A 12591-nucleotide genomic window follows, 5' to 3' on the forward strand; every position below is an offset into this window, starting at 1 on the left:
TGTCTTGCTGGTCCTGACAAAGTAAGTTATCCCAGTTTTTTTTCTGTTTTTCCTGCATAATCAGGACATATTGGTCCTGACAGCTAACACACACAGCCACAGACACACACACCCACACACAGCTGAGAACCATTACCTCCTGAAACCTCCAGGATCCTCACTGAAGCCTGAGGTGAAGAGTGACCTGTCCTCTGTATGTTTTAAACATCACTGGCCACTCCTAAGCCTCTCAGCATGACCAAGGAAACGCATGAAGTTCTGAAAACACACATCAAATACATTGGAATACGCTGATCTGCACTTTCATGTCGATGCAGATGTTCATCAGTCCTTAGTGTGGTTCTTCATGGACAGCATGGAAAAATAACACCACTGTGTTTATGCTTTACAGATAGAATGTGATCACATCACAGTTCAGTCTGTCCAATGAACATTAGACTTAACAGCGAATTTGAAAATAGCAGCAAGTTGGTGAAGTATAACAGCCTATAGAGGATTAATCTGTTCGGGCTCTGTCTGTGTGATGTTAAAGGAAATGTCCACCCTCAAACACAATAAATATGTTTATATTGAAATATTTGTTTAGCAAATCATATGCTATTCTTTGGTGGTTGGTGTATTTTTTTAATTACTCCTGTTAGAAATAAGCACAGGAGGACAATTCTAGCACAGCTACAGTGGCATTTAATAGAAGAAAAAATTTCAATCTTGCTCATAAGGAATAATGTCAGGTTTCACTGTACGCTCCTAAAAGCAAAATAGCAAGATCTTCTTTTCTCACTCACCATTTTCCAATATCTGATTCAATGTCAGACAAGGATGCACAAATCAGCGTTCAGGACTCCTTTAAACTGCTAAAATAATAATAATAATGTTCTTCTTCCTCTTTCAGGTGTTCCCATTAGGGGTCAACACAGTGGATCATTGGTCCGCATATTTGATTTGGTACAGTTTTTAATGCCGGGTGCCCTTCCTGACGCAACCCTCCCCAATTTTATCCACTTGTAGTGCACTGTCGGGTGAGAGCACTGAGGTCCAACCACTAGTCCTCCAGGGACCCAATAATAATAATAATAATAATAATAATAATAATAATAATAATAATAATAAAGAACAAAACAAACTTTCAATTTGAAAATGTTGAGTAAACGTTTAGTTTTTTAGCTTTTAGTATATCAGAGATAGTATCCCTCTTATACCACAGCAGTTTGTCAGTGCTCATTAGGACAGAGGAGTTTGAGCTCTTCTTGTGCTTTCTCAGTAACATGCAAGGTTTTTTGTCTCAGTAACTTGAAGAGACAGAAGACATGGAAGCTGATGATGGAATGTCTGTATATAACAACTACAGTGTAATCGATAACAGGCAACATTTACAACGAGCTTACACTCGAGACTCCTTCCATAAAGGTTAAATAAACATATACCATAAAACCTCATATCAACAATTATATGCATTTCTTTGTTAAACAACAACATGTTTCATTTTTAATCTGTTTATTAGGCTATTATGCATAGCCTATGTGGAGCATCTGCCATAAAGTTTCTGTGAATGAGCTGTTACTATAGGAACAATAATGTATTAGAAAGAGCTCATTAATATAAACGCAGTCAATAAAAATGATTTGACTATTCAGGTGTGACATCATAGCACACACCACATGTATGCTGCTTAAAATTCCAGCATCCCGATGTTGATAGTTATAAAAATCGATTGCTAGTTGTCCAGGGTGGATTTTCTCCTTTAACCTCAGTCTGCTTTGTGTCTGCAGGTCTGTAATAATAAGAAAAACTGCCACTGTGAAGCTCATTGGGCACCACCATTCTGCGAGAGCGCAGGGTTTGGTGGCAGCGTGGACAGTGGACCAATGAGATTGGCAGGTACAGTAGTGAACAGTTATTATACGCATAATATACGCAATATGCAACATGTAACTAGCAATGCACTGATCGTCTTTTTTTTTTCATTTTCAAACCCAATAATAGAGTTAAAACCTAACACTGATCTGATTCTTAGTAATCAAAGGCAACTGTCTGCAAGCTTCTGCTGTTAAACGTTATGTGAAACATCAGATGAGTGATGGTGGAGTGCTGAAAAGTTGCGTTTTATATTCAGTGAGAGAACTGTGTCATGTCAGTTGACACCACACACTTTCATGGCATGAAATAACTCAGTGCATTGGATCACAAAAATAAATCAAATACAGATCCAGCATTTTCAAGTCTCCGTATCAGATTCATGCCTCCCTATATGTAACTGTAGAAATTCTAAGTAAGCATTTAATTCTCATGTTTATTCATCAAACCTGATGAATATTTTACCAGAAATGTAAAAAACCAGTGCAGTAAAAAGTCCTGCATGTGTACATAAAATGAGACTCACTGATGACCCATGATGTGTGTATAGACTGTATGGACATGCTTTTGCTCTCTCCGCATGTAATGTTTTTGTATCTGCAAAACTAAAAATAAAAGAAAGTCAAGAAACACTGAGGACTGCTTAGGCAATTAACTGTGACTTGAAAATCAGTCCTACACTGACCCGACCATTTTAAATCATCAGTATATTAATAATATTCATTTGCGCCAGTAATGATTAATAATAGGGCATGATGTGAGAAATAGGCCTGTTCTTTTCACTGTGCTTTCTTTGATTGATGAGTGACTATTTTTAACAAGGAACATGTAAGACTTTTATGTTTGGTGCTTTGGCCAAAGTGGAGCTGTAGCCATATTTCCATTTAACTTGGCAGCTTTTACAAAGCAAATGCAATTCCTGCATAAACTAATGCTCAGGCATGGTCAGTGAATAAGTTCTTCTTTTATCAAACCTAATTTAATGTAATGTGTGATTGGCACAGATTAGAATTACAACACACATAAGAATTAGAGGAATATTCCAGTGTTTTTCAAACCTGGGCCGATTACCACTGACAGACATTCTGGCGCATTTCTCTGTACTGGGAAAAGAACTGAAAATCCGTTTATGTGAAACTTATAATGGAATTTTAAGAACAATTGTTGGGGCAGTCAATAACCTTCTTTTCTTTTCTCAGTACAGAGAAATGTGTCAAAATTTCTGGCAGTGGTAATCACCCCTAGGCTACAGATACTTGAAATAAAGATAGACAAAAACACCAGTAAAACACACCACTAATTCCCTTGAATCTCATACCTGCATTATTGTGTGCAAAAGGCTCCAATTCTTACATCTTTCATATTTTATTCACATACAAGGGGCTTGAGTCTGAGCCCTGCCCTTAAGTTATGGCAAAACCCCTCAAAAAAGGCAGGTCTGTTGCAGATCCAGTGCAGAATTGTCACTGACTTTCTTGCACTGATGTACAAAGCCAGCCTTTGAATTAAGGTATTTAAATCACTGAGATGCTTGATGTCCAAAAAAGACAATGAGTGACTGTAGTCGAGTTTTGAACCACCTTTGACTGGTTGCTATCTGTGTGTTTCCCCTCTGTGCTGTGCTGTACCTTAGATGTCAGTGTGTGTGTATTAATGTGTGTATTGTCCTATGTGATGTCAGCTGATAGTCGGGCCATCACCACAGGCGTGCTGGTCACAGTGTTCTGCCTGTTTGCTGCTGGCTTGCTCATCTGCTTGAAGAGGAAGACTCTGCTCCAGATGCTCTTTACTAATAAGAAGAGCACGATTCAGAAGCTCAGGTATGGCCAGAAACACAGCAAGAGGTGTATTGTGTCATTCTGCAGAAACTGAGAGTATGCTACAGTGCCTTCCATAATTATTCACAGCCCACATTTTATAATGTTACAACCTGGATCTGAAATGGAATTCGGATGTCAAGAAGCTATCCCCTCACTGAAACATGGTGGTGGTAGTATCACGTTGTGGGGATACTTTTAATCAGTGGGGACTGGGAAATCCGGTCAGGGTTGAGGGCCGAGATAGATAGAGCCAAATAGAAGGAAATTCTAGAAGAACCTGTCCCAGTCTGCAGGAGACTTGAGACTGGGGAGGAGGTTCACCTTCCAACAGGACAACGACCCTATGCATATAGTCCTGGGCAAAAAAAAAATGGGCCAAGCCCAAATTGGCAAAATATGAAGCTTTTAATGGTCTTAACAACAAATCATTGGTCATGAAATTTGCAAGAATTAAACAAATAGATAAAGTTACTTAGTATGGAATAGATTTTCCCTTTGATTTCTTTAAATGTTGATGGGCTGCATAAGACGATGCAGATATCCAAATAATGACTAACTTTTAAGAGAAAAAAAACATCCCAGGAGATATTTTTGGCAAATTTTGTACACCCAGACATGTGTTAGTTTGAATCTGACATTAAACGTTTTAAACATTATCATGATTTTACCTTTGCGTACAAGAAGACTATATAATTGAATTTCCCTGTTTCTAGCTTTTCCCCAAACAAACAGTTCACTGCAGCAAAAGTAAACGAGCAAATGCTGGCACAGGAGGTCTCAGGAGTGCATTTGTTTCATTCTTGCTAATTTTCTGATCAATGATTTATTATTAAGGCCATTAAAAGCTTAATGCAATATTTGCCATTTTGGGCTTGGCCCATTTTTTTGCCCAAGAGTGTACTGTCAAAGCTACACTGGAGTGGATTAAAACCAAGAGTCTGCTAGAATAGCCAAGTCAAAGCCACATTAATCCAATTGAGAAACTGTGGCAGGACTTGAAAATTGCTGTTCACCAGCGGTTTCCATCCGATCTGACAGAGCCTGAGCAATTTCGCCAAGAAGAATGGGTAAAAATATCAAAATCCAGATGTGCTAAGTTGACAGATCCCAGAAGACTTGCAGCTGCAATTGCCGTATTGATATACTGTATAAATCAATTGGTAAAATTCCTAAGTCCATTCCAGTTTCAGGTTATAACACTACAAAAAATGTGGGGGAAAAAAGATCAAGGTGGTTACTCTTACAGTTTCTGTCCTTTTTCTGTTCGTCTGTAGATCAGTGGGATGGAGGAGAACGGCCAGTCCATCACACTCACAGCCTGTGTACAGAGACTCTCCCCAACACAAATCCCCATCCAGAACTGCTAACTGTAGGTTAGATAAGGTACGTAGGATTAATTCTGTACACGCATCCGTACACACTCGTACACTGATGCACACAAAGACCAGTTTGATCTCTCTGTATCGCCAGTGTTTTTTGTGGCTTGATGAAATTAATGTGCCCATCCAACCTAATTCAGATGAAGCTTACTGTCATAAACAAGATGCTATGAAGGTGAATCATTGATTTATTCTCTAGGTCTTTTCCAAGAAAATGTCTTTAACCTCTACAAAATGCACATCTTAATGAAGTAGCACCTCTAGTTCAATTCACTGTCCATGAGACAGAAATATCATAAAAGAACAGCTTATTTTTATGACCATACCTTGCTTAAATATGGGGTTTTCTCTGTATGTGTGAATTGATATGCTTTAAGGAAAACTGTTGGAGAAATGTATACTCTAGAACGGATTTTTTCAACTGGTGGAACTTGGTCCATTTGCTGACGCAGTAATGTATTTCAGGAGACAAACTGAGTACTTCAGTAGAGCTGATCAACATATGGAGAAAAAAAAAACTGGCTGTAGTTCAGTGACTCTAATTTTCTAAAAATGAACCACTGAGGCTTCTGTAGCAGATCTCTTTTGCTAATGCAATCACATGCATTTATGTCAATTATTTAGCTGAAGGCATCTCATTGGACCAGAGACTAGTTACAGAGACTAGTTACAGGGCTAGAGACATTAGAACAGAAAGGAGAGACTTGTCAGACTTTCATAGACTTTTATAAAGTCAGTGACTAAAACAGAATGTTGAAAGACAAATGGACAGAGTAGAATGTGTTTATTCTCCTTGTGTATCATTTATTCAGTCAGTGCCTCTAGTCAAAAGTGTTAAAGTGAAGCGCCACTACAAAACAAAACATAACAACCTTAAATTGCCTTATTCATAGCCATAAATTCATCACTGATTGTTAAGGTAACGAGGTGATTATGTTTTTTTCTGTATAGATCATCAGTATGTGTTTGATTAAATAGAACTGTGCTACAATATGAGCTTCATTCATGTGTGCAAGGCTGACAGAGAGACAGAGAAAGTGTGTGTAGACTCATTCATACACAAAGCAGCAGTACTGCATGCACATGGAAGAGGCAAATGCAAAGGTTAAGCATCAGAAAGCAAAGTTCAAATGAACTATACAGAGACATGACTGTACATGGCAAAACTGTAAAACTCGTGAAGTAAAGCATTCTCTCTCCCTCCCCTCTCTCTCTCTCTCTCTCTCTCTCTCTCTCTCTCATGGCCTCATTCTCTGTCTTTAGCCCTGTCATCTCAGTGCCGAGCCTCTTCTGCCTCCTACTACATTCCACCCTCACAGTCTGAGACGGTTTCCTCACTGCCCTGCTCAGTGCCAACCCCTCCACATCAGCCACCCCATTCCCATCACGCTGGGTCTGGGTGTGGCTCCTGCTCTACAGACTCCGCCCCCCATTCCTCCCCACAGGCCTCTGCCCAGACTCACTCAGTCTCCCGTGAGAGCATCTCCTTTCTTTACTCTCCCACGACAGCCAGTCTTCATGGCCAATCAGGTGAGTTCTCACGTGCATTGAAGCATGAATCTTCCATATTTATATGAAGCACTGTAAACGCTGTACACAAAACTGGCTCAAGGTGGATGTACAATAGCGGTTAAAGTTGCGATTCTGTCGCCTGTCGTGCATAGGGACCTTAAAATGCTAAATAAATAATTATCTCAGCACAAGGTTCATTTGAATTTTTGAAAGGAACTCACTCCATTGAAAAAATGTTGCTGCACACAATGGTCTAATGTCTCCAACAATGATTGTTTATCCCTGTACAACTTTATGGTTTTTTTTGTATTCAACATTTAAAACACTAAAAAAAAAGTCTACTTGTGTACAGTTCTCTCGTAATCTAACCATAGCAGTAGCAGTAGCTTCAGTAGTTTATGGTCAGACATAATGTACATAAAATTATTATTTATGTCACTACCAAAATTTAAAAGAGCAACACTGCAAATATTCAAAGGCCAGTGGCTAGCAAACAGCCAAAATACCATTATTCAATTTAGCATAGGTCTAGCTAACTAGCTGCCTTTATGTAGGTTATAGCCATACTAAAAACGTTTCTTAATTAGTCAATGAGATGTGGCAGTTGCAGAAATTTTCATCTCTGTATTTGTGCCTTTTTCAGCCTGCTGCTTTTTCATGAATTGAAAATCACCTCTGCTACATCCTGAGTACATCCTCCTTAAAGCAGACAGACAGCCTTACAGTACAGTAAAGCTAGTCCTAGGATGTTTGGGGCTGACTGTGGCATAGCTCTGCCTGAGTGTAGGTCTCTAATTGACATGCATGCTGTGTTATGAGGCATGTATTCCACAGCCACAAATGCATAACCAGTCTCCAAGTCTCCAAGGGGAAGAATGCAAATGTAATGCGTGGGCGCTATAGACAAGAGGGCGAAAGTTCTGAGTGGCTTTATTAGGGCTAAAGAAAAAAAAAAACAGATCAAAACAGGAGGAACTGGTTAAAGGCATAGACAAGACAATCCTTGGCAACAGACAGGCAAGAGAACAAACCTGGAAAACATTAGAATTATGAACACAGAGATGAGAAATATGGCTATGGCTCTATAAAAGAATTTTGGCAATATTTGGCAAACTTCTCCTCACATACCGACAGCTGTTGATGTAGAAAGCCAATCTCAAACCAAAATGTGAGCAGATGGTGAAATAAGAATGATATTTAGGGGATAATAGTGCATAATAATGAGCTTCCATGAGCTTGTGTTTGTGAAGTTACATGGCATGTGTCAGATGATGGTGAACACATAAAGTGGGAAATTAAGAATTTGGCGTTTTTATTCTTTTTTTAACGTCCTAAATTGCACACAAATGGTCATAGCCTTGATCTCACATGTAAGAACAACCATGTGAAGAACAAATCTCTGAGTCTGAAGTGGCTTTACCCACTAGCTGTGCTGCTGCAGTGCTCGTTTCTCTCCTACTGATTCTCTAAGCACGCTCTTATTAAGACTTAAATCAGCATGAGCAGTTCAGAGAGCAACGCCATGACAGAAGAGCTAAAGTGACTCTCTTACATGCTCAGTATGTGTGGGAAGCAGAGACCAGCACTGTCCAAAGGGCATTCATACTAACTCAAACGATCCTGCTGAGGCAGTAACCACCACCCACCCCATGGGGCCTCCGCTTTTTTAAGTAAAAATCAAACAAACAGCATGAGCTGTAGAGGTACTATGTTGACAGCCAGGCTGAGGTTTAATAAATTTCTGGATTTAATATTGTGCCAAAGACTTCAGAGACTGTGCAGAGATTGTTTTGTAGTTATATCAGCGAGGGCTTCCCAGCAGGTTCCCAGAAACAGCAATGAGTTGAGGATTTGTTGCAGAATTGACTTGTAAGTACTGGTCAGTGTGTGACTGTGTTAGTATTGAATATCCCACCTTGCCTTAAAGTACTTTATTAAAAGACATCTCGAGGGATATAAAGAAAGCATCTTCCCCCAAGTGTGTGCGACTCTGCTTTTCTGTACTGAAACAACAGTCATAATAATATGCTCTCAGGTTTATCCAAAAAAAATATATATATAGACAATGCAAAATTCTGCTCTATGTGCTTTTCCTACTAATGTCCTATCTATACTTGTTCATCGGTTATTTTAATAAACAATATTATTCTCCCAAATAGGAGAATAATATTACTAACAAACTTTTTTTTTTTTTAAGAGTATGCCCTGGAACTTTTCAGCAAAGTTACTGGGCCAGTGACGATCTTATTAGTAGTGATGATCGCATGGTTAGCATGAGTACTAAACCACTTGTGTAAGCAATGAAGCGGGCACATCGGTTAACTTGGTACCCTTGAGTGCCTGTGCTGGTTGACCGAGTCACTATTTACTGTGAGAGTCCCAAAATGGGATCATTTCTTTAGGCGCTGCTGCAAATTGGTCTCACAGCTCAACACACACGACTAAGTGCTCCCATAATGCTATGGTGACCTTGCAATCTCTGGGGAAGAGACCTGCTCAGGCAAGGTTAACAGTAATCACTTTCACACACTGGAGAGGCTCAGTGGCTCAGAAAAAGACCTAGGGCGCTATTTTCATGATCATAACGCAAGCGCTAAATAAGGCATACGATCACGGCACTGGTGTGTAAAAGATATATTCTTTGTATTTTTGTGATAAAATGGGTTGGCGTAGAAGGAGTATGCGTGCTGATGTCAAATCCAATCAGATCGGCTTATCAGAGTGTTCAGTGCATTGACATTTTCTTTATAAGACAAACAGACTGACAGATATAAGTGAAGTAGAGATTTTCTGTACTGAAACAATAGTCATAATAGTGAAATAGATTTCACTTCTAGTTTTTTTTTTTTTTTTTTTTTTTTTTTTAGTGGTGGAAACAGCTGGCTTTAATAAATACACTTATTGTGTATTACACAATTGTGATCTTATTTGTTATGTATAAAATAATTTTAGTTAGTTGTATTTAGTTATACACTCCTGGGCAAAAAAAGAAGGGGGGGGGCGAGCCCAAAATGGCAAATATTGAGCTTCTAATGGTCCTAACAACAAATCATTGATCAGAAAATTAGCAAGAATTAAACAAATGCACTCCTGGCACCTCCTGTGCCACCATTTACTCATTTACTTTTGCTGCAGTGAACTGTTTGTTTGGGGAAAAGCTACAGTAGAAACAGGGAAATTCACTTACATAGTCTTCTTGCACACAAAAGTAAAATCATGATAATGATTATATGTTTGATGTAAAATTCAAACTCACACATGTCTGACTGGGTGTACAAAATATTTCCAAAAAAAGACCTTTGGGATGTTTTTTCTTAAAAGATTAGTCATTATTAGGTTATGTGCCACAACTGATGCAGTCCATCAAGAGCCACAAGGCTTAAACATCTAATGAAATCACAGGGGAGAGCTCTCCCATACTAAGCTACTTAATTCTTTCTAATTTCCTGACCAATGATTTGTTGTTAAGACCATTAAAAGCTTAATATTTTGCCATTTTGGGCTTGGCCCATTTTCTTTTTTTGCCCAGACGTGTAGTTGGGTGGAGTAGCTTTTATACTGAAGTGGGGTTTCATAAATAGTGAACATCCACAAAACTAGGTTGCAAAATAAAATTTAAAAAATAATAATAAAAAAAAATATTTTAAATGGAACAAGGCAGGAAAATACAGTTTTGAGATTGGTTTGTGCTAAGATGGACTTTCAGCCAGCAGCAACAGAAATGCAATGTTAGACAAACGTAAGTTTGAAAATACCAGTGCAACAACAGATTTTGAAAATTGCACCTGTAGTGCATCAGGCACAGGCGCTTTTATCTCTGACCGTGAAAATAGCAACTCAGCAGGAACAGGAAACAATGATTGGTTTGTGTCCAACCAAAATACAGTAGCAATACATTAGTGAGTCCACAAAAACAGACCCCATAGTTTCTAATGTATAACAAATCCATATATTTGCTCCAATATTCTGTGAATGTTTTAAGAAATTATAGAGCTAATTAGATTAAAAAAAAAAAAGACAGTCTTTCTGTCATTCCTACACAAAGCAGCATGAATGAGTCTTTCCAAGTCATCATGCGATTACCGCACCTGCCATTACCTCACCCTTGGAATAAATTAGCTGCATTATTATTTAAAATCAGTCCCTAGAAGTGCTGGTCAGGAAACAAACACAGCAGTTGCAACTTGATTACAGTACACACTGCGAGGTGTCAGGGCTCCTGTAATAGACAGCAACATACCACCATCTAGTGGTTATGTACGCCTCTTTTTTTTTCTTTTCAAATGTAGTGTATAAGCTTTAACCACACTCCAGATCATAACAGGTCATTATTATTTTGTGTTGTAAACAGGACCATGAGAAGCCCAGTCCTCCCCAAAAGCCACTGCCTGCAGACCCCCCAGTTAGAGGTTACAGACTGGCACGGAGCACATCAGCAGTTGGAGTGCACACATCAAGCACTGGTGCTCCAATCCCAACTGCACCACGGCCTCCACCTACTATACCACAGCCAGCAAGGTCAGTAAAATGTTGTCTACATGTTTCTAAATCCTTCAGAATATATACCTAAAATTAACAAACGACTTTTGGGTGATACTTTAGGCCAACACCAAGGCTACCACCGTCTCTATATAAGCGCTGATACAAGCTCCTGATAAAATCAAGGACGAATTCCACCAGCGAATGGACACTGTTATTTGCACTATGAAAACTCTAGTGGACCCACTGCACACCCCTGTGGAACTCCTTAGAGCATCTCTGAGAAAAGAAGGGAACTGTGCTAACTTCTTGGTGCTGTGCCTCACACAAGGTGCTCAGCGTCCTCACTCAGGTACTGTAGAAACGAGATGTATATTTATTGTCAGAAGAACACAATGCACTGTGGTCAACACTTTTTCTATGGTGGTTATTATTGTGACCTTTTTACGACCATGTTTGTGCTTGTCTTTTTGTTAACACTACGGACACTTATTGATTTCGAATCAAGAGATTGTTTGCTTTTATTCAAGTTAGTCTGTACTAGGGCAAAAACCTGTGATGATCCTGTAAATAAAATATGAATGGGTGTTGTAAAAGTACTAGACTTACATACGCTTTGTATGGCATAGGAACTGGAGTGTGAACACAATATACTTGCAAGTTGAAGGTGCTTCGTCCAGCAGAGATTTCAAACATAAAACATATTTCTCTCGAGGCATATTTTAGTGAAAACATAATTGCAAGTAAAAACTGGACTGACATTATAGTCAGTGTATCAACAAACCTGCGGTATACTTAAATACCTGGTTGATACAGATCCACTGAGGAGGAATTATAACTAAAAACCTACAGAAAGAAAAAAAAGAGGTTGTGTTATCATGCTCAGATTTGTTTTCAGCTGTGAAGCTGGCTAATGCAGACTGGATGCTGGATCATACTTCTGTTGATGTCCCACCAAACCATTATTTAACTGTAAGTGAGTCAACAAGTACAAATTTTTTTCCCTGTCCTATTTAATTAAATTATAGTGATTCGAGAAAAACTGGCATCTGTCACAGCTACTGTCTTTTAAAGCAACAGGATTTGTTTTAATTACAAGCTGGTTTACATTTACCATTCACCGTGATATTTCATAAATCTTGCTGGCATCTTTAGTACTGTTAACTTCACTGTTTGTATCTATGATAGACTCAGTGCTGTATTGAAATGCATATCGTTTTGTCACATTTCCAAAAAAAAAACAATTTGTGTGTGTGTTTTCTGTGTAACAGTCCATGGTACGTTTCTGTCAGCTTGTAGATCGCATAAAAGAAGCCATGTCTTTGCTGTCGAGATATTTCTGTTTCACTCATGTCATTGTTTAATACATCACAAGCAAATCAGTGTTGAAGATGTGAAATTACAAGTGAACTTGAATTGTAACTGTGTCTGGGGTTATTCAAAGATTGAAAAGTAAAAAAAATAAAAAGTACTTTCCATCACCGTTTGGTGTTCTGTGTAAACTGTGGTTTAATGAATCAACCATGGAAATCTCATCCCAAATGAAA

The 12591-nt window shown here is 38.7% G+C and overlaps 1 protein-coding gene across 2 annotated transcripts in view; it reads left to right on the forward strand.

Annotated features, from left to right (window-relative positions):
• Positions 1-12527, forward strand: part of adam12b (ADAM metallopeptidase domain 12b) — a 127293-nt gene extending 114766 nt beyond the window's left edge. The window contains exons 18-23 of one of the 2 annotated variants that reach the window (XM_026934167.3): positions 1770-1878; positions 3488-3674; positions 4949-5057; positions 6317-6583; positions 10917-11083; positions 11168-12527. In XM_026934167.3, the coding sequence (XP_026789968.3) occupies positions 1770-1878; positions 3488-3674; positions 4949-5057; positions 6317-6583; positions 10917-11083; positions 11168-11207 (879 nt within the window). In that variant the 3' untranslated portion in view covers positions 11208-12527. The remainder of the gene's footprint in view (positions 1-1769; positions 1879-3487; positions 3675-4948; positions 5058-6316; positions 6584-10916; positions 11084-11167) is intronic. The other variant, XM_026934169.3, reaches the window with a different exon arrangement.
• The last annotated feature ends 64 nt before the right edge of the window (positions 12528-12591 follow it).

The sequence above is a fragment of the Pangasianodon hypophthalmus genome, chromosome 10 (assembly GCF_027358585.1).
Source record: "Pangasianodon hypophthalmus isolate fPanHyp1 chromosome 10, fPanHyp1.pri, whole genome shotgun sequence".
In the NCBI taxonomy this organism is placed as follows: domain Eukaryota; kingdom Metazoa; phylum Chordata; class Actinopteri; order Siluriformes; family Pangasiidae; genus Pangasianodon; species Pangasianodon hypophthalmus.